This window comes from Macaca fascicularis, chromosome 2 (assembly GCF_037993035.2).
Source record: "Macaca fascicularis isolate 582-1 chromosome 2, T2T-MFA8v1.1".
In the NCBI taxonomy this organism is placed as follows: Eukaryota; Metazoa; Chordata; class Mammalia; order Primates; family Cercopithecidae; genus Macaca; species Macaca fascicularis.
In genome coordinates, this window is record NC_088376.1 from 100076814 (window position 1) to 100104051 (window position 27238).

The window sequence follows — 27238 nt, forward strand, 5'->3', positions numbered from 1 at the left end:
ACCCACCCCCTAACTCTTGGGATCCAGAAAACCCCCTTTATAGGTTGCCCAGAGACCCCTCCCACTATAGACCCTGGGAGGATCCCTGGATCCTGTTGCCCACCGCCCCTTTGGAGAGTCCCTTGAGAAAACTGGGCTCTTGGTGTCAGAGAGCCCCCAGAGGGCCTCACAGGATGGGGTGCTAGGCCCCCTAGTGAAGCCACCCAGGCCTCCTGGGCTGATAAGGCCAATGTGAGAGTTAGGCAAAACTAGTCGGACTAGCTCTGGGGGGAGGGGGAGGGGCTTACCCCAATCCCTCCTCTTCTGGAGGGGGAGGGGCTTACCCCAATCCCTCCTCTTCTGGAGGGGGAGGGGCTTACCCCAATCCCTCCTCTTCTGGAGGGGGAGGGGCTTACCTCAATCCCTCCTCTTCTGGAGGGGGAGGGGCTTACCCCAATCCCTCCTCTTCTGGGCCCTACTAGGCCTGGGTGGCCTTGAATAAGGGATATGGAACAGCTGAAGGTCAGTCTTCTGGTTCTGGGAGTTAAAAGTGGACCAGGACTTCCAGGCTTTGGAGAGCCCCCTGCTCTGCATGCCCCTTCTCCACAGATGGGGCTTCACCCCTTACCTGGCACTCAGCTCAAATCCTGTCCTGCAGTGCGAACACCCCTGCCCTGGGCAGGCCTGTCAGGTCCCTCCTTGGTTTCCTTTCCGCCCAGGGCCGTACCCCATGTTTGCTGAGGGATGAGCAAATCCATACTGGCAGGCCTTGCTTTGGACCTCCATACAGGGGGCCAGCGGGGAAGAAGGGTCCCCTTCTCTGCCCTCTGGGGGCCTCCTCAGGCCTTGGAGCCTACCACCTGCACCTCTGATACTCCTGGAGCCTGCAAGCCCCTGTACTCAGCAAGTCAGGCTTCCTCAAGCCCCCCTCCTCTTCCTAGGCAGCGTCACAATGAAACTCTGACACCAGGAGTGGACATGGCTTCATTTTAGTCATCATTCCTATATATTCACATCATCTCCCAACTCTGAGCCCCAGGCCCCAAGCCAGGACATTACCTGGGAGCCTCTCCTTTCCCTCTGTCTCTGTACCATGGTGGGGGCTGCAGCCAGGCTCTTGCTTTGCATGCTCCAAACCCACCTCACAAAATCCCTCCTCTGGCCCCTGACACAGACATAGGAGCTGCAGCCTCCTCCCTAGCCCAGGGTTCTTGGGCAGGATGGGCACTGCTGACTCAGAGCTGGCACAAGCAACCAGGTTCTGCCAGACATGAGGGCTGGGCCCCACCCTGCTCATAGAGAAACCCGGCGGCTGCTTGGAGCTGTGGGTCAGCCCTCACTCCAGTCCTCTCCTCTCCTCCCCTGTCTGTGGGCCCCTCCTGGCTCTCACAGGCTGGGAGGTGCTCTGCTGGTTCCTGCTGCGGGTAAGCCTATGCGGTACGACCGAACATGTGTGGAGGGACTGGAGAGCAGAGGACGCAAAGAGGCTTTGCCCCAAGCCACAAATTTGCTGGATTCCATTCCCTTTGCCTTCACTCCCTCTGCCCTCAACTCCCAGGGCTGTCTGTGGGCCCAGCCCTGGCCAGGTGCCTAAATTACCCTCCTCAAAACCCAGCTCTCAGTTGCCTATGCAAGATGCCCTGAGATCCCGGTGACTCAGAGGGCTATTTGGCAGGTTTAGTTGGGTGCACAGAGGGCCCACACATGCCCCAAAGACTAGTTCTTTAATGGGGGAGTTTCTGGCATCTCACTCTGCTGACCATGCCCAGTCTTCTATGTCTGTGTGAGGGTGGATGGGGTGATGGAGTTTCTGGGATCACTGGAGACAGGGAAGAGAGACCTAGTGTTGGTGCCAGTGCCTGCCTCAAGCCACTTCCCTTGGCCTCTCCACCACCACTTTCTCTGGAGGCCTAAGGAGGGGGTATTATCTACCCAAGAATGACAATTTTCAGGATGGTCAGGCTACGAGCGTGCTTCAGGGCTGGCCCTTTCTAGTCCCCGCCCCATGAAATGCAAACCTAGCCCAGCTTGGGTAGGTGAGGTGGATGGGGTTTATTCCGCCCCCTCCCTGTCTTAAGAGCCCCTGCTCCAGGATACGGGGTGAAGGGACTGTTTAAATCTTGGCTCTGCAGTTTCCTGCTGTTAAGAATTTGGAAAAGTGACTTCGGAAAAGTGACTTCGCTTCTCTGAGCTCCTCAATCAGGAGCTATAATCATCCTTAGAATTGGCAGAAATAATGGATGGCAAGTACAGGGCACAAATAAGTACCTGCTAGAAGGCCACCAGAATCCCATATTCCCACATCCATCCTCTGCCTGGCCTCCTCTACAGATCCAGGTGGCCAGAGCCCAGCTTGAGGCTGTTGGTCTAAGCTCATGCCCCTGCTGCTTTCGAGGGCTGCAAAACCCCCATAAGAGCTCCCTCCAGAGGGTCATGGGCCCAAGTCCAGATGCATCAGGAGGAAAAGTGAACTGAAGGCTGCTCCTCCCAAGGGAGCAGCTGTGGCAAAGTGAGAGTCCTCAGGTCATGCAGGGTCAGATCCTCAGGTCCTGACCTTCCGGGGATCCAGGATGCCATAGTGAACTATGGCATAACATAATGAACTGGACTTGCTGGTAGTCCCAGGACAGTATGGGATTATTTGGGGTTACTAGTCCATAATTATATTTGTGGGATTTTATTGTGTATTCATTTGTAAATGGAACTGTGATGTTTATTTCACTGTGGACTGTCCCAATGCTCACCTCCACCCCAGAGGCAGAATATAGTGCTTGGTGTGGGGAACAGTCAGGAAACTTGCCCTCAGACCCTTATCTGAAGGAGGAGGCAGAGGCTAACTCACCTGAGGGAGGAAGCACACTTAAGGGGTGTGTGAACTGAAGAGACCCACATTTGAAAACTGTTCTGCTATGTCACTTATTCAACAAATATTTATTGAGCAGCTCCTGTGTACTGGGCACTGTTCTGGAGGCTTGGGAATCATCTGTGAACAAAACACACCAAAAACCCCTGCCCTCCTGGAGCCCAAATTCTAATGGAAAGAAAAGAGACATTTTAACAAATGTAAGAAATGGATTGTATAGGATATTAGCAGATAATAAGCAAAATGAAAAAAGTCGGATAAAGGAGTTCAGGAATGGGATAGGGTTAATTTTTTTTTTTTTTTTGAGGCGGAGTCTTGCTCTGTTGCCCAGGCTGGAGTGCAGTGGTGTGATCTCAGCTCACTGCAATCTCTGCCCCTCAGGTTTGAGTGATTCTCCTGCCTCAGCCTCCTGAGTAGCTGGTATTGCAGGTGTGTGGCACCACGCCCGCCTAATTTTCGTATTTTGAATAGAGACGGGGTTTTACCATGTTGGCCAGAGTGCTCTTGAACTCTTGATGCCAAGCGATCCACCCCGCCTGCCAATTAAATTTTAAAGGGGTTGGTCAGGCTGGATCTTATGGGAAAGGTGACATTCAAGCAAAGCCTTGACAGAAGTGAGGGACTGAGACATTTAGAGATATCTGGACAGAAGATTCCAGGCACAGGAAATACACCCTGAGGCAGGAGGGCATTGATATGCTGGAGGACAAGCAAGGAGGACAAGGCCAGTGCGGCTGGAGCTGTGAGAGCAAGGGAACTGGGAAGTGGGGGGTGGGGTGATCATGGGAGGAGAAAGAGAAGTAACCAGGACCAAGTCCTTTTGGGCCTTGTAAGAATTCACCTTTTACGGCCGGGCATGGTGGCTCATGCCTGTAATTCCAACACTTTGGGAGGCTGAGGCTGGTGGATCACCTGAGGTCAGAAGTTCAAGACCAGGCTGGCCAACATGGCGAAACCCTGTCTCTACTAAAAATACACACACACACACACACACACACACAATTAGCTGGGAGTGGTTGGTGGTGGGCGCCTGTAATACTAGTTACTTGGGAGGCTGAGGCAGGAGAATTACTTGAACCCGGGAGGAGGAGGTTGCAGTGAGCTGAGATTGCACCATTGCACTCTAGCCTGGGCGACGGAGCAAGACTCTGTCTCAAACAACAGCAACAACAAAAAAGAATTCAACTTGGCCGGGCGCAGTGGCTCACGCCTGTAATTCCAGCACTTTGGGAGGCTGAGGCAGGCGGATTGCCTGAGGTCGAAAGTTCGAGACCAGCCTGACCAACAGGGTGAAACCCCATCTCTACTAAAAATACAGAATTAGCCGGCCATGATGGCACATGCCTGTAATCCCAGCTACTCCGGAGGCTGAGGTAGGAGAATCGCTTGAACCTGGGAGGCGGAGGTTGTGGTGAGCTGAGATTGCGCCACTGCACTCCAGCCTGGGCAACAAAGCGACACTCTGGCTCAAAAAAAAAAAAAAAAAAAAGAATTCAAACTTTACTCTGGGCAAAACAGAGAGCACTTGCAAGGCTTCAAGCCAGGGAGGGACATAATCTGACTAACGTAAAAAGAATCCTCTGACTGCTGGAAGTCACCATGGAGGGACAAGGGCTAAAGCAAGAGCCCAGTGAGGAGACTCGTAATACCCGATTCAGGTGGGAGTGGATGGTGGCTCAGACCTTGGAGGTAGGAGTTGAGTGTGGAAATTGATAGGATTCCAGATATATTTTGAAGGTAGAGTCAACAGGAATTACTGGTGGGGGCTGTGAGAGAAAGAGAGGAGTCAAGGATGACTCCAAATTTTGGACCTGGACACCTGAAGAATGGAGCTCCCATTAACTGAAATGGGGAAGGCTGAGGAGGAGCAGGCACTCGATTTCGGACACATTAAGTTTGAGGTACCATCCAGATGTCAAGAACATGATGGATGTACAAGTCCGGAGTTTGGGAGGGAGATGTGAGCTAGGGAAAAAATCTGGGATATGGTTCAAAACGTTTAAAATGTCCATGAACTCTTACATTTTGCATATGGGATTATATTCTGGTATAATCTTTTTGAAGGGCATTTTGGCAGTATCTCAGCTACTAAAATGTACGCACCTTTGGCCAAGCACTTCTATGATATTATTCCACAGAAACATTGTACAGCTATGCAAAGTATGTACAAACATGAACAAGGTTGCTCATTACAGCATTATTTATAGGAGCAAAAAAAAAAAAAAAGTAGTTCTCCATGAGTTGCCATAGGATATAATAAGTGAAAAATACAAATGACAGGACAATATCCATGTATAACATTATTTCACTTGTGTTATTAATTTTTTTTTTTTTTGAGACAGAGTCTCACTCTGTCACCTGGGCTGGAGTGCAGTGGCACTATCTCAGCTCACTACAACCTCTGCCTCCCGGGTTCAAGCAATTCTTGTGTCTTGGCTTCCCAAGTAGCTGGGATTACAGGCATGTGCCACCATGTCTGGCTAATTTTTGTATTTTTAGCAGTGACAGGGTTCGTCATGTTGGCCAGGCTGGTCTTGGACTCCTGGTCTCAAGCAATCCACCTGCTCAGCCTTCCAAAGTGCTGGGATTACAGGCATGAGCCACCATGCCCGGCCTGTTTTTAAACAATTTTTTAAATGTCTTGACAAATATCAGTGTTCATGCAGGCAGAAAAAACAGCTGAAAGTATGCAGAAATACTCTAATAATTTGGGGGAAAGGACTGAGAGGAAGACACTTCCTTTTCATGATTTATGTACTATTTGAATTTGTTTTTATACACAGGTCTCCAATCTTTTGGCTTCCCTGGGCCACACCTGAAGAAGAATTGTCTTGGGCCACACATCAAATACGCTAACACTAATAATAGCTGATAAGCTTAAAAAAAAAAAAAAAAAAAAAAAGGTCCATGCATAATGTTCATTATATCCACCACCACAGATAAGCAAAAATTTCCTTGCAATCAAAACGTTGGACATCTGGCTGGGCGTGGTGTCTCACGCCTGTAATCCCAACACTTTGGGAGGCTGAGGTGGGTGGATCACGAGGTCAGGAGTTCGAGACCAGCCTGGCCAACATCGTGAAACCCCATCTCTACTAAAAATACAAAAATTAGCTGGCCATGGTGGTGCGTGCCTGTAATCCCAGCTACTCAGGAGGCTGAGAAAGGAGAATCGCTTGAACCTGAGAGGGGGAGTTTGCAGTGAGCCAAGATCGCAACACTGCACTCCAGCTTGGGGGACAGGGCAAGACTCCATCTCAAAAAAAAAAAAAAAAAAAAAGCCAAACGCCAGGTGCAGTGGCTCATGCCTGTAATCCCAACATTTCAGGAGGTGAAGGCAGGAGGATTGCTTGAATCCAGGTGTTTGAGACCAGCCTGGGCAACATAGGAAGACCTTGTCTCTACAAATAATTTTAAATATTAGCTGGGCATGGTGGTGCACGCCGGTGGTTCCAGCTACTCAGGAGGCTGAGGCAGGGGGATTGCCTGAGCCCAGGAGGTTGAGGCTGCAATGAGCCATGATCATACCCCTGCACCCCAGCCTGGGTGACGGAGTGAGAACCTGTCTCAAAAAGAAAAAAGCAGTGAAAAAAAAAGTAAAGGCCAAAAATGTGTGTGGGAACGCAGAGGTAAACAAACAAACAAAAATGTGGTCAATAGAACAGGTTATAAAATGAAGACAGCAACTCACAAGGAATTCCCTTTGTGCTGATGAAGTCCCCAGGGGAGGGGAGCTGAAGAGTGGTTCCAAAAGTGACCTGAGACCTGTTACCAGTGCAGGGTTGCAGTCATTCATTTCTCCAGTTAGCCAGGGAGCAAACAAATCAAATGCCGGGCATGGTGGAATCAGGGATGAATCCAGTTTATCAAGCAGAGAGATATTGGTAGAACAGGGACCCGAGGGTGGAGATAGGTGATGCACAGAAGAAATAGGGAGGCAGGGAAGAGAGTGCATCAGTTGGAGGGAATGGGTAGCAGCACCAGAGGCTGCTGAGATGAGGACTGAGGGGTGGCTGTTGCCTCTGGAAAGACAGGACGGTTGCTGGTGACCTTAGCCTGGAGCCAGAGGGTGGGAGGGGTCATGCAAAGGGAGACCTCTCCCAGGCTAGTCAGACACTGTGACTTTCTCTGAGGCTGTCTAGAGGCAGGATAGAGAAGCCAAAAGTAATGGCAAGAGTCCATTGTCCTGTCCTTCCCTATAACAGGGAAGGGGGCCAGGGAGCCTCCACAAGTGGAACTGCTCCTAACTGACGAGACCACCCAACTGGGGCTCCATTTGCCACATTAGAGCAATGGAGGCCCCAGACTGTTACACCCCTCTTCCTACCCACAGCTCCTTCTTGCACCACTGGGGGCCTTGCATGCTTGTGGAAAATTGGAGAAACGCCTGTTTGCCAAAGCTCCCTCCACTTCCCTCCTCCTCCCCTCACCATAGCTACCCTTTTAAGTCAGCCCTGAGAGGCTGACTTAAAGAAGACGACTGCATAGGTCCTGGAATGAACTCAGGACATGTGGGCACATACTTTCGGGGTCCCATGTACCTGGAGAGGGGGCACGGGGCACATCATCTTGGCCCTGTGGTCTCTTACTCTGTGGGAAAGAGTGCAGTTGGGGGACAGCCAGAGATGGGCCTCTCAAGTATGCAGTCCAGGGCAGGCGTCCCTGGCTTCTCAGCTCTCAGGACAGAAAAGTACTGGAAAGGACAAAAGAGAGAGCCAGGCCCAACTAAGAGAAGTAGAAGTGGAAGTAGCCCAGGTGTGTGGGCAAGCATCCTAGCAATCATCTCTGGAAGTGAGTTTCAGGATGTAAGGCAAGCAAACTCACCGTGGAGTATAAAGTGGTTGCTTGTATCACCTGTGAGCAAAAGCCATGGTGTGCAAATGACAACAGTCAATGTGATGTCATGCTGCTGCCCTGGACAAATGCAGTCCTCTTCTCCATCTCAGTGATGCTGTAATCACCCCGCTGATTGCACACACAGGATACCTGGGAGTTATTCTTGGTGCCTGTTTCTTACCTCCCATTATCCACCAGCAAGTCTTGTCAATTCTACTTTTTGGATCTATCTCCAATTCAGTTCCCTCTCTCTCATCCAATCTCCTTTCATCTCTTTCCTAACCTCTGTGCTAGTTTCCTAACTGAACTTTCTGATGCCTCTTGCCTCTCTTGTCTATTCTCATAGCAATCAGGATGATCTTAGTAAAACAGAGCTGACCACGACATGCCCTAGCTTAAGACCCTTGATGAACCTCCTACTGCCCTCAAAATAAAGTCCAAATTCCCTATTGTGGCCTACCAACCCGCTTATGATCTGGCCCTAACCTATCAGTGCCATTCCTCCACCCTCACACTCTTTTAAGTTCCACTCCTCCTGAATTTCTTTCAGCCCTTCCCACATTTTAAAATATTTTGTAGAGATGGGGTCTCCCTATGTTGCCCAGGCTGGTCTCAAACTCCTGGCTTCAAGTGATCCTCCTGCCTCAGCCTCCCAGTGTTGGGATTACAGGTGTGAGCCACTACACACACCTGGCTCTTATTTAAGTACTTTTTTGTTTTTTGTCATTCTACTAACTGTAGTATTGCATTGTGGTTTTAATTTCCACTTCCCTGATGACTAATGATGTTCAGTCTACTCATTCTTTGAAGTCTCTGCTTGGTTTTCATTTGTTCCAAGAAGTAATCACTCCTTCTACAGACTAAGTTCCTGTTCTCCTTTGTAGTTCCATGACAACCAATATTTATCTCCACCTTGGCCTTAATCCACTAAAGTACAGTTGTTTTACTGTTACCTCCACACCCACCGCCCTCATCACAAACACACACATACACAACTGCGCACTTCCTGAAGGCAGAAGCAGCATCATACTTCTTTGGTATCTTGAGCTACCAGCACAGACCTGAAACACAATCTTTACACAATAAATATGATGAGTGAATGAACAGTTGCTTAACAAATTAAAGAATGGATGAAGGTAGGTATTTAGGTACAAGGTTTTGCAGACAGGCCTGGCTGTGTCAATTAAACCTTTCTCCATGGGTCCTCACACTTAGTAAGCTCACTTTTAAAAGGACGATGCTGAAGATGCGAATGTTTACGATGACCACAGCGATGACGTGATCCGAGAGAAAGGCAAGGCGGAAGGGGTAAGGCCGGAAGCAGAAGCGCAGCAGGGAGTTAGCCGCGTTTCAGTTGCCATGGAGACCAGGAGATCCATAAAGCGGGGATCTTTAGCGTCCCGGACCAACGAGTGCCAGGGGACAATGTGGGCGCCAACTTCGCCACCAGCCGAGTCCAGCAGCCCCAGCCAGCCCACCTGGAAGTCCTTGTATTCCTCCCTCTCCTACTCCGAGGGCTTCCACTACAGCTTCGCAGCCCGGCCCCGCCGCTTCACGCAGCTTGCGCTGGCGCCGCGTCCCGAGCCTCAGCTGCTTCGTCTGCGCCCCTCCTCGCTGCGCACCCAAGATATCTCGCACTTGCTCACCGGTGTCTTCCGCAACTTGTACTCTGCCGAGGTCATCGGCGACGAAGTGAGCGCAAGTTTGATCAAGGCCCGCGGCAGCGAAAATAAACGCCACGAGGAGTTCGTGGACCAGCTGCAGCAGGTAACGCGGCGGTGCCGGGGACTCAGCGCTCTGCACGCGTCAGCGCCGGCCAGGTGCCAGGTGCTGTTCCAGGATCTGGGGCTGCAGCTGAGAAACAGCCCATCATGCCGAAGTGGGCCCGACATTACTAGTGGAAGGACACTCTATCCATACACACATATATGCAAATACCACACATACCACACAACGTGCGGCATATATCTATAGCACCTGTCTGTATTTCTCTAGACACATACGTTATATATTGCGTATATCAATGAACGACTGTGGCAGACCGCTGAATAGTTGTTCCATGGAGGTGATAAAGCCAAAAGTCACTCGGCTTTGGGGTGCCTTTGTATCACAAATCACAATCTTGACTGGCCATTCATGCGCAGATTTTAGGAAGTGTGTCTAGTCTCTAGAACAGCAACTCTGCTTCCTCGTCTGTACAAGGAGAAAACCAGCTGACTTGGGACCTCTGTGCTGAGTCCGCCTCTGCTGGCCACACTACTCAGGACTCCCTTAAACTTGTGGGCACTTCTCCCATACCCGATCCTTTACCCCGGTGTGCCTCCTGCCTCTCAGATCTTCTTCTTCTCCTTTCTGTTCTGTCCTCTACCTGCCCCTTAAGTGACATGCATCCCACGTCCTTAACCTCAGTCATTCCTTCACTTAACACATTTGTTGAATGTCTGCTGGATGTCATACTCTGTTCTAGGCAGTGGGGATTCAGCAGTGAATAAAAACGCCAGTGTTCGGGCACACCCACCCTCACACACGCAACCTGTCCTCTGTAGCTTTCAACCTAGCTGAGGTAGATAGACATTAACAAAATGAAGACCCATAGAGTATATGAGATACTTATAGGACCAGCCTCGTCCCCTCCATGGGTTATAGGCTTCTTCAAGTGCAGCCCCTGGCTGGGACCCTGTACTCTGTGATTCATGGGTCACCACATTCACTCTGCTAAGACTTCAGCCTACCCAGCCAGACCTTGCCCTTGAACTTTGGACTCACATCCCTGTCATTCACATGAGCCAGAATATATGGAGCATTATAAACCTATAAACCCCACGACCAGTCACCCAGTTCATTGGATTCTATTTTCTCAGTATCTGTCCTATAAGTAGCCACTATACCACCCAGTCTGGAGTGCAGTGGCGAGATCTTGGCTCACTACAACTTCGTCTCCTGGGTTCAAGCGATTCTCCTGCCTCAGCCTCCCAAGTAGCTGGGATTACAGGCATGCACCACCATGCCTGGCTAATTTTTGTATTTTTAGTAGAGATGGGGTTTCACCATGTTGGCCAGGCTGGTCTCCAACTCCTGATCTCAAGTTATCTGCCCACCTCAGCCTCCCAAAGTGCTAGGATTACAAGCATGTGTCACCGCGCCTGGCCTGCCATTTATTAATTTAGCAAAAAAGCCATAGAACAATGTTAGGATAACTTCATTTTTTATAATATATATGCATGGGAAAAAAAGCTGAAAACTTTTACAACAAAATGTTAACAATACTCTTATAGGACATTTAACTTTTTTTTGCACATTTCTATATTGTCTGAATTTTGCAATGTACATGAATTAATTTTGTAATTACAAAAAAAGAAACTTTGAAAAGAGCAGGCATCTGTTATTCCACTTCTGTAATGTTGCTGGGTTTTTGTTTTTTTTCTTTTTTTTTTGAGACAGAGTCTCGCACTGTCGCCTGGGCTGGAGTGCAGTGGAGCAATCTCAGCTCACTGCAACCTCCACCTCCTGGGTTCATGTGATTCTACTGCCTCAGCCTCCCAAGTAGCTGGGATTACAAGCGCACACCACCACACCAGGCTAATTTTTTGTGTTTTTAGTAAAGACAGGGTGTCACTATGTTGGCCAGACTGGTCTTGAACTCCTGACCTCATGATCTACCTGCCTTGGCCTCCCAAAGTGCTGGGATTACAGACGTGAGCCAACACGCCTGGCAATGTTGCTGTTCTTATACCTATATTCCTCTCCCTCTTTCCTTTTTCATCATCTGTTCTTTCCTTTTCCTCACTTGTCTCTAGATGTCACTGCCATATGACTGTCTGTACAGGACTCAAATTCGTTCTCCCTGGGAGAAGCAATAATCACTCTTCCGTATGAGTATCTGCATTGCCTGAGATAACCCCCTTGGCAGCTGATCTTCCCCAGGCCCACCTATAGAAATATCGCATGGTCTAATGATTAAGAGCAAATGCTCTGGAACCATACACCCTGGGTTCAAGTCTTGGCTCCTGCACATACCATCTATATGACCTTGGGTGGTATTTACTTCTATATGCCTCAGTTTCCTTATCTTTAAAATGCAGATAATAATATTCACCCCATGGGTTGGTTGTTTTGAGGATTAAATAAGTCAATACAGTAAAGCATTTACAATATTGAGTATTTACAACACGGTAAGCCCTCAGTAAGTGATAGTTGGCCTTGTTATTTGGATAAGATGCTAATTCCTATATCCAAAAATTAGGGTCAGAGATTGTCAGCAGACCCAAATAATAAAACACATGACATAGAACATAGTACTTTATATTTGAGGAACTGTCCGAGGCCACTGTCTCCTGAAAGGCGTTTCCTGACCCCAGAAAGATTTAGTTACTTCCTCTTAGCCTTCCTTATATCCTCATTCATATGCTATCATAGCACTTTTAAGAGTTGATTTCACCTATTTGTATCCTTGCCAGGCCCCTCCTGCTAAACTGTAAACTCTTTAAGAGCAGAAACCATATCTGATTCATTTCCCCAAATGTAAATGGTAATTATACAATAAATCTTTTTTTTTTTAAGGTGGAATTTCACTCCTATTGCCCAGGCTGGAGTGCAATGGTGCAGTCTCAACTCACTGCAACCTCTGCTTCCTGGGTTCAAGTGATTCTTCTGCCTCAGCCTCCCGAATAGCTGGGATTACAAGTGCCCGCCACCACGCCTGGGTACGCAATAAATCTTTATTAAAAGAATGACTAAGTAAACATCTTTGCGATCCCACCAACTTTAAGAATACAATAAGGAACACTGTCTTCCTACATAAACTGTTTTTTTCTTTTTCTTTAAAAGAAATGGGGTTGGCCGAGCATGGTGGCTCATGCCTGTAATCCCAGCACTCTGGGAGGCTGAGATGGGAGTATGACTTGAGTCCAGGAGTTTGAGACCCCATCTCTACAAAAAATTTTAAAATTAGCTGGATATGGTGGTGTATGCCTGTAGTCCCAGCTACTTGGAGGCTGAGGCAGGAGGATCCTTCGACCCCAGGAAGAGTAGGCAGGGGTGAGCTGTGATTGCACCACTGTACTCCAGGCTAAGCCACAAAGCAAGACTCCAGTTCTAAAAAATAAATAAATAAGAGAGGAAAATAAGACTGGGGGCAGGGGCTCATGTCTGCAATCCCAGCACTTTGGGAGGCTGAGGTGGGTAGATCACCTGAGGTCAGGAGTTCAAGACCAGCCTGGCCAACATGGTGAAACCCCATCTTTACTAAAAAATATACAAAAAATTAGCTGGGCATCGTGGCGGGCACCTGTAATCCTAGCTCCTTCAGAGGCTGAGGCAGGAGAATCGCTTGAACCTGGGAGGCAGAGGTTTCAGTGAGCCGAGGTCATGCCATTGCACTCCAGCCTGGGCAACAAGAGCAAAACTCTGTCTCAAAAAAAAAAAAAAAAAAAAAAAAGGAAAAGAAAGAAACAGGGTTTCACTGTGTTGCCCAGTCTGATCTTGCACTCCTAGGCTCAAGTAATTCCCTTGCCTGCCAAGTAGCTGGGACTACAGGTGCACACCACCATGCCTGGCTAATGTGAACTCTTTCATATTACCCATACCCATGAGCTCTCTGCTTCTTGCCTGGAGAAGTCTGAACCAGAAAATATGGATCAGAAGTTTGGCTGGTTGACTAGTCAATCTGTAATGAGTCTTGAGGAGTATGTTGGGCATCCAAGTGGACTCTCTGGGCGCAAGTACTGTGACAGAGTTTGGGCTACAGGTGTTTGTTAGCTATCAACACCTGTGAGGGGAAGGGAACGGAAGAAGGAGTGAGCCACGGAAGAAGCCGAACTCTGATGATGCATTTGTCAACAAGCTTTGACAAATGCAGCAGGTTGCCCTGGAGAGAGTATTGCCTGTCAGAGTTTCTCTCTTTGGGTCAAAATGGCCAGGCCTTTATACCCCTGCCTCTCTCAGACACAGGATGTGGGTGCTGCAGAAAAGACATGGTCTCAGGTGACTCCTTTTCGGCAGCTTAGGTGGACTGTGAAGGGGCTGTCTGCTGATGACGTTCCCTGTAGCTAGGGAACAAGTCCTTCCCTGAATGGGGATCTGGGTGGCACCGCAGGAAGTGTGCTAACTTGTATTTGGTATTTCACTGTTTGGATGGCAGCTCTCTTTACTGTGAAGCCAGGAGACAGGTGACCAAGCTCGAGTCTGTTACTGGCCTGACTATGAAACCTTTAAACCTTTCCCCTCTATGGGTCTCAGTTTTCAGATCCAGTAGGTCAGACCAGATGGTTGCAATAGTTCTCTGACTATTCTATGCTTCACTGGAAGCCCTGATCCCGGGGTAGGGCTGAGTAAAGCTAAGTAATGGTAAGTAATCTCACCATATTTCTGTGCATTTGATCATCCCCCTGCCAGATTCGGGAGCTCTATAAGCAGCGGCTGGATGAGTTTGAAATGTTGGAGAGACATATCACTCAGGCCCAAGCACGGGCTATTGCGGAAAACGAGCGGGTCATGAGCCAGGTTGGAGTACAGGACCTTGAGAGCCTTGTCAAGTTGCCTCCAGGTGTGTATAAAGAACTCCCATATGCCCGCCCGATTCCCGGGCTGTTGATATTTTACTGTGTTTGCTCCATCGCCCACTCTCTAGGCTTTTTCTGGATACTTGGAGAGCAAGTTGCAGACATGATGATATGAATATTACCACAAAAGAATATTTCATTGCCACAAAACACTTCAGTATGTGTATCTCCAAAACAGGGACACTGTCCTACATAACCAGCATGTAACCCCCACAACCTGGAAATCAGTTTCTGTGCAACACTAACCTCTGACCCACAGATGCTTGTCAACCTAAATAGCAGAGAGAGAGACTCTCTAAAAGAAAATGATGGGCACTGCAATGGGAATACATGTGCCATTGCAAATTGTGTGCATATTCAGGGAAGTAAAGGAAGACAAAGGTTTTTAAAGGAAACGTGAGGAGGATTATATGATGGTTTTGAAGTAATTATCCTTGGCTAAAGAATCATTAACAAGAGTAGTACCAGTCTGAGGTTAAACAGGCAGTTGCCGGGCAGATTTTTGTGTGTGTGTAAGGTTGCAATGACCTTTTGTGAGGTTGTGATTTTTGTGGCATGATATAGTTTATCTGCATCCCCACCCAAATCTCACCTTGAATTATAGCTCCCGTAATCCCCACGTGTCATGGGAGGGACCTGGTGGGAGGTATTGAATCAGGGGGCAGGTTTTTCCCTTGCTATTCTCATGATAGTGAATAAGTCTGATGAGATCTGATGGTTTTATAAAGGGCAGTTCCCCTGCACACACTCTCTTGCCTACTGTCATGTAAGACATGCCTTTGCTCCTCCTTCGCCTTCTACCATGATTGTGAGGCCTCCCCAGCCATGGGGAACTGTGAGTCCATTAAATCTCTTTTACTTTATAAATTACACAGTCTCAGGTATTTATTCATAGCAGTATGAAAATGGACTAATACAAGGTGTCTTTTGTGGTAATTCTTGTTATCAGGCATTTATGCATGGCCTTCCCCAGCTCCATTTGTCAGGGTATTTTTTTTTAACACAAGTGACTCCATTTTGATTTGGAAAACTTTTACATCCCGTTCAAATTTTACCGACTGTCCCACTGTGGCTTTTCCCCCTCTCAGGCCCAGGATCCTGTCCAGGAAGTCATGTCACATGCAATTATCATGTCTGTTGTTTAGATGCCTTCATTGGGAACAATTCCTTGATCTTTTCTTGCCTTTCATCTTCCTGAGAGTTATTGACCAGACTTATATTCTGTAGGATGGGGATGGTTCTGTCTGATGCTTCCCCATAACCAGACTTAGGCACACATTCTGGGCAACAACACCACATAAAGTTATTCCTTGTTCATCTCACTGCAGCACACCAGGAGGGTCACGTGGTATTAACCTCTATCCCCTGAGTGGGTTGGTGTCTGCCAGGATTTTCTGCATTAAATTCTCTAAATCAGATTATAATTGATTAGCATTTTGTAGAGAGGTATTCTCAGATTACACCAATATCTTGTTCCTCATCAAAGCTCCATCGCCCAACCACCAGCATTCACTGAAAACTCATTTCTTAATGCAGAAGTTTAAAGAGTGATCCTTTAGAAATATAACTACGCAAAGATAAGTTGACTTTATGAATTATGGCATATCCACACTATGGAATACTACAAAGTTGTTTAAAAGAATGAATTATACCTGTGTTGTAGATATAGATGGCTGTCTGCTATTTATTAATTTAGTAAAAAAGTCACAGAACAATGTTAGGATAATCCCATTTTTGTAGTATATATGCATGAAAAAAAAGCTGAAAACTTGCATCTCAGAATGTTAACAATGCTCTGAGGGGGCAATTAACTACCTATAATCAAAATTGGGTTGTTTTCCCTATAGACTTGCCCATAGTCTGAATTTTACTGATATCAGCATCATGGTGTCATTTAACCTGTTCTTCCTTGTATTTCCTATAAATCTGTAATTAGTTCTTGAGACTTTATGAGGCTTAGGTTCAATGCAGACTGAGTGGTGGGGAAAGAGCACTTCATAGGTGATGCTGTGTGTTTCCCTCAGGAGGTACGTGATATGTGGTTGATATCTCTCTTTTCGTGATGCTGGCAGCCTTTTTATTTTGTTATTTTATTAGGGGTTACAAATGATAATGAAATGCTAAGGATAATAATAATTCTATCATTCTTTATTTATTTGTCAGCTGAAGTACTTCTATAAAGATAAACTTTTTGGAAACTACTTTGATTACCCCAAAGTATGGGCAGCATTAATTCTTTCCCTTTATTTGCCAGTGTTTAAAATACTGAGTGGGTTCCCCTAACATCTGCCAAAGGTGACTAATGAGTTTTTTTGGTTGTTTTAGTATCATTGTGGACTCTTGGATTTCATGACTGCAAATTATTTATTATCCTTTTGGTGCTCAAATTGTTCCATCTTTGGCAGAGAGCATTTTCTTTTTTTTTTTTTTTTTTTTTTTTTTTTTTTTTTTTTTGAGACGGAGTCTCACGCTGTTGCCCAGGCTGGAGTGCAGTGGCGCGATCTCGGCTCACTGCAAGCTCCGCCTCCCAGGTTCCCGCCATTCTCCTGCCTCAGCCTCCTGAGTAGCTGGGACTACAGGCGCCCGCCACCGCGCCCGGCTAATTTTTTGTATTTTTAGTAGAGACGGGGTTTCACTGTGGTCTCGATCTCCTGACCTTGTGATCCGCCCGCCTCGGCCTCCCAAAGTGCTGGGATTACAGGCTTGAGCCACCGCGCCCGGCCGGCAGAGAGCCTTTTCAAGCTGCTGATTCATTTGACAATCAGCTGTCTTTGATAACTTCCTTGCTTTCTGAGCTGGTGAGATGTTCCAGGTTCATCTTGGGTATTTCTGGCCCCAGATCTGGAATCAGCCATTTCTTCAAGAAACCCTGATTCCTTTTATTCCCTCCACCACTCCCCGCAAAGACTTTGACCTATTCCCCTGAATGCTTGAAAATTATCATTTTTCAGTGCAGTAGACAGAAAAGACAGTATATTTAGAAGACCTGTTATATCTGTGGCCTAGAGGGAAAGATCTAGAGGGAGGAAGAAGTGGAAAATGCAGTGCCTTAGAAAGGCATTTAAACTTACGAGGACCTACTGGGGACCAGATGCTAATATGCTTTGCACAGGTTATCCCACTAAATCCTCCCGACAACCCTGTAAGGTAGGTTTTCTTTCTATCTTACAGGTGTAGGAACTAAACTTAGATGATCAAACGACTTCCCTGAAGCCCCACAACTTGGAAGGAGTGGGACTTAGATTTGAACCTGGGTGTGTCTGCTGTCAAAACCCATAGCTTTCTTCTATTGGGAGGAGGAAGGATTGTTGATTAGCCACAGTGTCTCAGGAGTGTTGATGACTTCTCTTAGAGTGTGGCTCTGAGCAGCAGAAGCCCTATCCTTTGTTAGGCCTGCCAGACCTCTGAGACTCAAGTCCCATTAAACAGTAACACTCAGGCACAGGTTTTGTATCTCTTCCTGTTTCCTCCTCCACCACAGCAGAGCGTAGCTGCAAGGACCCCTCCCTCAATGGTGGCCCAGATAATGTGGATTTTGGCAGAGATTATGGGTAGCAAATTTCCAGAGTCTTTACTGGTTGCCTGATGTTCCTTGAGTCCTGGGAGTCAGCTACTATCCCGTTTTTGTTGTTGTTGGCTAGAGATTAAATAATTAACTACTTTGATTTGTTTGTTTGTTTGTTTTTTTAGTGAAAGTGAAATAAAACATTGAGAACCAGGAGACAAATGTCAGTTGGGAGAATTTTTCAATGACTTTCATTTTATTTTTACCCAAGAATGATATTAAGTTCTAATCAGACATTATCTGCCCTGGTTTCTCAGGTCTCTGCTGGTAATGTGTCTTTCTTTTATTTAAGAAGTGAAGAAGTAGACACCCTAATCCAGTTCCATGGGTACCCTCTGGTGTCTGCTTCTCAGAGAAGGGCAAGGTAACTTATTTTTATAACTTAGATAACTGGCAATGAGGACATTCCCCTAAAAGTTTCTTATTTGAGGCATAGAGGCAACCTTTCTCTGTTTGCTAATACAAATGTGACAAAGTGGCAAGCATATGTAAATTCTCGAAAGGGAGGGAGAAAGATCAGAATGCTGCAGAACATCTTGTGCTTTCATTCTTTCTTGTCCCTTGCTGGAAACTTGTCCACATTATCCAAGACCTCGCAGAGCCATGCCCAGGAGCCACAGTGTTAGCATAGGAAGCCCACCCTTCCCAGAGGAGAAAAGATGGTCACAAGGCCAGAACAGGCTTTTCCAAGGCTCACGGGCTACATGTCCAGGCCTGACAGCTCCTGCAGACACAGCACATAGCCACCCATACCCTGGGGCAGGACTGTGGAAAGAATTGTATCAGAAGAGAGAGGATACATCTTCTTGTCACATGGCCTTTATCCTTTGTATAGAAGTCTTATCTTTTGATATTTTAAATAGGCCATCACCAAAGTCCTTGGGAACTGGGCTAGCTTGTGTCAACTTGGCATTGCTGTTACCCCCTGCTAAAGTCTCTGTCGCCAAGGAGAGATCAGGGAGTACATTTCCCAGAAGGCACCTCCCCCTTGTGCTTCCAGGATAGGTCAGCTGATGAGAGGCCCTTGGTGAGTTTTGGAAAGGAAGGCCATTTATTTCAAAAAGCAGTAGTAGGCACATGAATTAGTGGCTGTGAGTTTCAAAACAGCTTCCAGATAACTTTTTTTTTTTTTTTTTTTGGAGACAGGGTCTCACTTCGTCACCCAGGCTGGAGTGCAGTGGTGCAACTCTTAGCTCACTGCAACCCCTGACTCCTGGGCTCAAGTGATCTTCCCACCTCAGCCTCCCTAGTAGCTGGGACCACAGGCACACAGCACCACACCCGGCTAGTTTTTTGTATTTTTAGTAGAGACCGGGTCTTGCCATGTTGCCCAGGCTGAGTTTCCAGATAGCATCTTACGAAAGCCCTGCTTCAGTGCTGCTGGCTGAAGTTGTTAATGATGATGTCTTAGTCCATTTGTGTTGTTGTAAAGGAATACCTGAGACTGGGTAATTTATAAAGAAAAGAGGTTGATTTGGCTCATCATTCTGCAGGCTGGAATACTGGGCATCTGGTGAAAGCCTCAGTCTGCTTCCACTCATGGGGGAAGGCAAAGGGGAGCCATGCAGGCATCACATGGCGAGAAGGCAAGTGTGAGTGGGGGGCCCGGGGGGGCCAGGTGAGCTAATATAGTGAGGACTCACTCCCTGCCTGCCCGCACCCAGGGCATTCATCTACACATGAGGGGTCCACTCCCATGACCCAACACTTCCCATTGGGCCCCACCTCCAACCTTAGGAACAAATTTCAATATAAGATTTGAGGGAACAAACTCCTAAACTATAGCAGATGGCTTCCTTGATATTATTTCCCTCAGTCTGCAATCCTCTGTATGAAAACCTTTAATATTTGATATACACAGATTGGTTTCTGTTTTCCTGACGGAACTCTCAATGAACATATGTGATGGGGGAAGGTGTGTCTTCACTGATAGGTTGGTTATGGGAGACCTCCAAAAGGAAAGACCATTCAAAGGCACCATGTCTCTCTCTCTCTTTCTCTTTTTTTTTTTTTTTTTTTGCTGGAGGGCATTGGCTCTATCCTGGCTCACTGCAACCTCTACCTCCCAAGGGATCCTCCCAACTCAGCCTCTGGAGTAGCTGGAACCACAGATGGGCACCACCACCCCCACTAATTTTTGTATTTTTTGTAGAGATGAGGTTTCACTGTGTTGCCCAGGCTAGTCTTGAACTCCAGGGCTCAAGCAATCCGCCCACCTTGGCCTCCCACAGTGCTGGGATTATAGGTGTGAGCTACCGCACCTGGCTGGCACCGTGTCTTACGACATGGAGCAATCTTGGCTAATGGGACAAACAACAAAGTTTGAAAACTTCCAACAAGTCTTCTGTTTGGGCGGTGGTGACAACCGGGACTGTTCGCTCAGCGGCAGTGGCACAGAAGCCTCCTCCCTGGTCCACCATGGTCCCTGCCCAACCCCACCTGTCCCTGCTGCCTGCTGCCATAACAGGAGCTGGAGGCGGCTGCTGCTGGTGGGCAATGAGTTCCAATGGTGCTTCTACAAGTCGATGGGGCCATCGAGGAGGACATGACTGAAGATCCGCCGCGGGGGAGAGGCCAGAAGAGGCTTTGATGACCAGCAGTGAGTGACCAGGGGGCTACATAGCCTCACTCTGCAGCAGATATCATTTCCACCGTTGAGTTTAATTACTCTGGAGCTCCTGTGGCAGGAGACAAGGAGGGCAGAGTTATTTTTCAGCAGGAAGTAGAGAATAAAAGCCACCCTCATTCTAGGGGAGAATATAATGTTTACAGTACCTTTAAAGGTCATGAACCACGGTTTGGCTATTAGGAAAGTCTAGAAATTGAGGAAAAAATAAAATTAGATGGTTACAAGAGAACGCTGCTCATTTTCTACTCTCTACAAATGATAAAACTATAAAATTATGGAAAAGAAGTGGATGAGATAAAAGAGCAGAAAGTTATAACTTGAATGATGAAGATGGATGACTTCAAGATCCACTTAGAATTATGCACTATCAATGACCTGAGAATTAATTTATGACACTTAGAAATCACAGATAGACGTTTTGATGTGGTAGACATCAAACCTGCTAACATGGAGGAGCTGACGGAAGTCTTTGTGGCAGCCAAGTTCCACTCACACCAGTGCAACGTGCTTGTCTACAGTAGCAGCAAAGGGACCATGGACCGAGCAGCATGGCTCCTTGGCCCTGTGCAACAGGCACTCCCAAGTTTTTTGAAGAGCCTCAGGATCCCAGCAGCAGGTCCTTCTTCTCACAAATAATTTCATCCATACCTAATGTAAGATTTAGCCACAGTGGGCAGTACCTGATGACCAGAAACTACCTGTCCGTGAAGGTGTGGGACCTCAACATAGAAAGCAGGTTGGTGGAGACCCACCAGGACCACGAGTACCTGCACAGCAAGCTCTGCTCTCTCTATGAGAAATGCAGAATCTTTGATAGCTTTGAATGTTGCTGGAACGGTTCAGATAGATGCATAGTTGAACTCACAAATAAGCAAGGGAAATCTCCCAACGGCCAGAAACGAAGAGGGAGCTGAAACCAGAACCATAGCCTCTAAAGGCATTTATTCTGAGAGAAACCCCACACCCCTGGCTGGCCGTGGGTGCATCAGCCAAAAGCAGGAACCACTGCTTCCTGTGACCAGCAACTTGTGGCACAGAGCTGAAGCCTTGGACCACATGAGGTGTGGAGTTGGAACTGCGCCCTCAAAGACGATGAGGCCTCTGTCCACTGGAGTCCAGAGGGAAGTTTATCTGAGATCATGCATTGGGGTGGCCAAAGCTCCCCTGAGATGTGTAAGCATAGCTTCCTATTACAAAGGTTTGAAGTTTGTGTTGGTGGCAGCTGCGTGATCTGGAAAACTCACATTGAGGAGCTCTCCTGCCTCCATGAGGGCAGCGTGCAGGCACCTGGAGAGACTGACGTTTTTCTGGGTCTGGCTTCTACTCTGTTTACAGACTAACCTGCCAGCCTAGGGTTTCACAGATGTTGACTGAAGACATGAGGTTCCTGGGTCCTTGGAGCACAGCAAGCAGCATGAGCCTCTTGCTGGCACAGGTTTCCCACGGGGTGACACAAGGGGCCCAGGCAGATGCTGTGCAAGCAGTGGGGCTGGTGTCATGGCTGATGCATGCTGAGATGGAGAATTCACTGCTTTTTCAGTGGACAATCAACAAACCTGCACTTTGACCAGAAGAAACATGACCTCATTGCCACTTGCTATAAGCACAGCCCTGAGAAGTGGCTCAGGTTAAAAGAATGGTGTTCTTTGCAAACTTAGTGAGAACATGCATGGTGGGTGGCTGCTCCCAGCACACCCAGGTCTCTCTGGATTTCCCCAGATTAAAACCAGCTAAACGTGAGCTCACAGGTAAAATTACCAAGCATATACAGAAAAAGCCACCACGAGTAAGTCAGCAGAACCACAGCGGAACTGAACCTCTGAGAACCCAGCCTTTGACATCCTAAATTAAACTAAGAATGCTTGAGATATTTGCAGACTAAAGGAAGGAAACAGCCTGAACCAGGAGCCACAAGACCACTAAAAATGACCTGGCAGACTGGGGAGGAATCAAAGAGAACATCTGGAAATGACAAGTACAATAGATGAAACTATGGGTTTAACAACAGATCCATTTTGGCTACAGAGATTTTGAATTAGTAGATGGAAAAGAAAATCAGAAGAAATGCAGACTAGAGAGCCAAAGAGATAGAAAACATGAAACATAAGAAGGGTGGAGGTCAGGATGAGGCACAGCACACATTTAAACAGAGAAGTGTGGGGACGTGAGGCTTGAAGTGACAATGGCCAGGAATTTTCTGTAACTTATGAAAGCCTGAACACAGAGAATCAGGAAGCACAGAAATCCACATCCATATCATAATGAAACTGCAGGACACTAAGCGCAAGGAGGACCTCTTAAATGCAGCCAAGGAAAAAACACAAATTACAGAGAGCAGATGCTGAGACTGAGAGTAGACTTTGTAGTGGCCATAGTAGGAGCCGGAAGCCATGTGATACAGTGAGTGTGACTTGGAACTCTTCACCGTCAGCTTAGAATCAGGCATTGAAATAGATGATTGTTCAAGCATCTGCTCATGGTAAAGGCATTTCCAGATGGGAAACAGAATTTATCACAACAGGAAACTCAGGAGAGTGAGACTCAAGGAACTCACTGAAGAACATACTTCCAGCAGAAGGAGAGTGGTCCTGGAGAAAGGGTGTGAGTCTGAGATAGGCAGAAGAACAGAGCAGTCAGTGAGAGTGTGAGCAACGGAAAGCAACATGGACTCTAAAGCTCTGTCAACTGCGTGACCCTGGTTATCTGGGTTGCGGGGAGAAAAATTAGAGCCCTCGCCAACACCCCACAGCAAATAAGCTCTGAATGTTTTAAAGCCTAGAAGATACTATGAGAAAGCATCTTCATGAGCTCCGGAGACAAAAGGACTTCTTTAACAAGGTCCTAAAAGCCCAAATAGTGAAGAAAACATTAAGAAATTCAGGCTGATCATGCTGGCTCACACCTGTAATTCCAGCACTTCGGGAGACCAAGTTGGGTGGATCACTTGAGCCCAGGAGTTTGAGACCACCCTGGGCAAAATGGTGAAACCTCATCTCTATACAAAAAATATATATATACACACACACACACACACACACAAATAGCTGAGTGTGGTGTCATGCGCCTCCCAGCTACTTGGCAGGCTGAGATGGGAGGATCACCTGAGCTAGGGAGGTGGAGGTTGTAATAAGCTGAGATTGCGCCACCACACTGCAGCCTGAGCAACAGAGCGAGACCCTGTCTCCAAAAAACAAACAAAAAAAATTAATGTAGTTAAATTTAGTGGTTTTTGGTTTTTGTTTTTTGAGACAGGGTCTCACTCTGTTGCCCAGGCTGGAGTGCAGTGGCTCAGTCTTGGCTCACTGCAACCTCTCTCTCCCGGGTTCAGTGATTCTCCTGCCTCAGCCCCCTGAGTAGCTGGGATTATAGGCGTGTGCCACCACGCCTGGCTAATTTTTATATTTTTAATAGAGGTGTGGTTTTACCATGTTGGCCAGGCTGGTCTCGAACTCTTGACCTCAAGTGATCTGCCCTCCTCGGCCTCCCAAAGTGCTGAGATTACAGGCGTGAGCCACCATGCCCAGCCAACTGCATTACATTTTAAACTTCTTTATTTTGAAATAAAAAATAAAAACAGGCTGCTCTGCCTATAGAGTAGCCATTCTTTTATTCCTTTACTTTCTTAATAAACTTGCTTTCACCTTAAAAAAAAAAAAAGTGAAAACAAAATACACAAAAGCAAATATAACGAACAGATTTAGTATCCAGAATACATAAAGAATTAGGAGTCAATAAGAAAGTGGCAAACAGCTCACTTAGGAAAGAGCAAAACCCATGAATGGGAATTTGCAGAAATGGAAAAATAAATAAAAATGCTCATCCTTACTGATCAGCAAATTAAAGCCAGAGGGATGTCCTTTCACACAGAATGGTGATGATGACGTCAGGGAAAGGGGTGAAGGTCAGTGGGCGAGACCACTGCCTTTTGTGGGCCTCGCTGGTGACAACAAGTCCAGTTGGGAGCTTCTTGTATGTACAGACAAGAAAATGTATTCAGAAGCTTGAAATAGCAAACACCTGAAGACAGCTCAGGGGTGCATCATTAGAGGAATGGACAGGTAGGTTATTGTCTATCGTATACTAAAAAGCAGTAAGAATCGATGATTAGAACTACATGGATCACATAGGTGTGATGACATATGACATGTTATATTTAAGACATGCAGAAGTTTTGTTTTTTGTTTTTTGTTTTTTTAGAGACAGGGTTTCACCATGTTGGCCAGGCGAAGTTTTGTTTTTAAGAATTTGTAACTTCAAAATATGGTGGGGGTTAACTGTCTTAGCAATGACTTATGGGTACATGGATATTCACTGTATTATTCTTTATTCCTCTTGGTGTATCTGAAATATTGTGAAGTATACTTAAATTATACATCCCTAAGAATATCCAAAAGCTCTCCTGGTAATATTTGCTTACTCCATTCACTCTTACAAACACTCCCATATCTTCTTGCCTGGAAACATCTGTTGAGGGATGGGATGAAGGGGAATGAGATTTTTCAGTGCTGTCTCTGCCCAGTCCTGATCCCCTGTGTGACACTACTTTCTGGTGCTCTAGGTTGCCCCGCACAACTGGACACAGCCGCTTGCTCTTGAGCGTGGCTGCACTGTCCCCTACCTGAGGCCAGGACCGATGCGGGCGGCTAAGTGGCTCTCTTGTTTACAGTGTGGAAATGCCCACTCCCAGGCTGGCATTGCCTGTCAAGAATTGATAAGTGATAATAAAACTGTGTAAAAGCTGAAAATGTCTTATATTCTTCCTATTTTTTCTTTAATTTTTATCAAAGTAATAAATATATATGGCTTTTAAAAATCAAATAGTTTAGAAGAACTTCTAATGAAGAATAAAAAGCCTCCACCTGTACATTATAAATTTGCACAAATGCACAGAATGTACACCACCAAGAGTGACCTGTAATGTAAACAAGGACTTCGGGTGATAGTAATGTGTCCATGTAGGTTCTTCAGGAGTAACAAATGTATCACTCTGGTGGGGGATGTTGATAATGGGGAACGTTGTGCATGCAGGAGGTATATGGGGAATCTTTGCACCTTCCTCTCAATTTTGCTGCAAACCTACAACTGGTCTAAAAAATAAAGTCTATTTTTAAAAAAGCCTTTTCCACCTCACCTCTCCAACCTCAGTCCACTTGCCAAAGGTAGCCATTGCTAGTTTTAATTCTTTGGAATGCTTATAAATAATGTTATTTATATGTTATAAAAATATGTTATAAAAAGCTACTATTTCTGGGCTCATCACCCATAGACGTTAATTATCACCTTCCCTCTCTTGAGATTTTCTCTCTCCTGTGTCTGCAGGTCAGTGGGGAATTGGCCGAGCTGGCTGGGCTTGGCTGGCTGGACTGGCTCTAAGCTGTGGGTCCAGCTAGGCGTGTCTCCTTGTGTAGGTCAGGCTCAGGTCTGCTCTGGATTCCCTCTGGGGTCTAAGACGAAGGGACAGGGAAGCTCTTGTCACAATGATGGCAAAGCCACAAGAGGGAAGGCTCAGCTGCACAAGTGCATTTCAAGCCTTTGCCAACATCTCATTGGCCAAAGCACGTCACATGGCCACAGTCAGGGGTGAAGAAGTGCACTATTTCTAGTAGCAGGCACTGCAGAGTTACACAGTCAAGGGCCTGGATACAGACAGGAATGAAGAATTGGGACCATTTATTCAATCTACCGTATTTCTCATAATCCTGTTTTCTTGTAGACTTCTCTGCAACAGTATTTTAGCTCAGATAATACAACACAGCTTTGCCCAATGGTTGGCCTCTTGTAAGTGGCTGATAGATACTTGATTAGCTTCTTAAATCTCAACATTCCCACAGGGTTCTGAGAAGGAATTTTGTTAGATAGTTTAGACTTGGAGGATGAAGAAAGTTTGGGTGTGGGTTCTTCAAGGTCAGTCTGTCTGGAAACACCTTGTTCTCCCCTTCCCTTCTATGAAGTGAAGAGTGTCTTCAGATGGTGTATAGACAGCGAGTTGCTACGGAAACATCGTTTGATCTCCCCAGAAGATTACTACACCGATACAGTGCCGTTTCACCCTGCACCTAAAGGTAATGCTTCTGTGCTCTCAGCACCTCTGATATCATTTGGGGGAAGTTCTGCAGTAGCAGGGCCACACTGGCCACCTCTGCTGCCATTTCCTTGCTCAGAGGTTTTTTTCCCCCTTTTCTTTAATTTCGATGGTGACTGTTGGGAAAGTCAAATCTGAGCATCTGAGCATGCCAGTTTCTCACTAGTGCTCCCCAGCCTGTATGACTGAAGCCCAGTCTTCTCCATGTGGACTATGATGCCCACATCTGCTGCCCAACACCAAGAGTTATGTAAATGTTTGGAGTTGTAGTTGAAAAACCAAGAGAAGGAAAAACTGAAGACATAGATAAGCAAGGGAGCATATTCCTGATGAGTTGGAACATGGACCTATGGGTTTTCCCATGCATGAAGAGTGCAGCTTCTCATCCTCTCAGAATATAGGGAAGGCTAGGTAGAGAGGCAGAGAGGGTATGCACATGTATGTGACATTGGGCCAGTTTCCTGTGATATGGGAGGCAAGATATTCTGAGAATGAGTGGGGTGGGAGGCTGTGATGTGGGCTTAAGCAGGGAGTTAGACTTTTGGAAGAGTCCCTACGTGGATAGGGAGAAGTCCCTACGTGGATTCTGTGGACAGATATCAGGATAGCCTAGCATGCTGGGCTCAGAAGACAAGCTCTCCCACAGCTCCGGTTGAGGGACTGTTTGATTTTCTGGGGCTGAGAAGGTGTTTGGGGTGGGAAGATTGGGATCTAGAAAATTGAG

At 46.8% G+C, this 27238-nt stretch overlaps 1 protein-coding gene and 1 pseudogene across 3 annotated transcripts in view; both read left to right on the plus strand.

The window, feature by feature from the left end:
- The first annotated feature begins 9030 nt into the window (after nucleotides 1-9030).
- Nucleotides 9031-27238, plus strand: part of DLEC1 (DLEC1 cilia and flagella associated protein) — a 66796-nt gene continuing 48588 nt past the window's right edge. For all 3 annotated transcript variants that reach the window (XR_006696132.3, XR_006696133.2, XM_005546657.5), the window contains exons 1-3: nucleotides 9031-9445; nucleotides 14072-14222; nucleotides 26384-26494. Coding sequence is in view for 1 of the 3 variants with exons in the window: in XM_005546657.5 (XP_005546714.3) it covers nucleotides 9038-9445; nucleotides 14072-14222; nucleotides 26384-26494 (670 nt within the window). In the remaining 2 variants the exon portion in view is untranslated. The remainder of the gene's footprint in view (nucleotides 9446-14071; nucleotides 14223-26383; nucleotides 26495-27238) is intronic.
- LOC107128912 (serine/threonine-protein phosphatase 2A 55 kDa regulatory subunit B delta isoform-like) lies at nucleotides 20222-21346 on the plus strand (annotated as a pseudogene).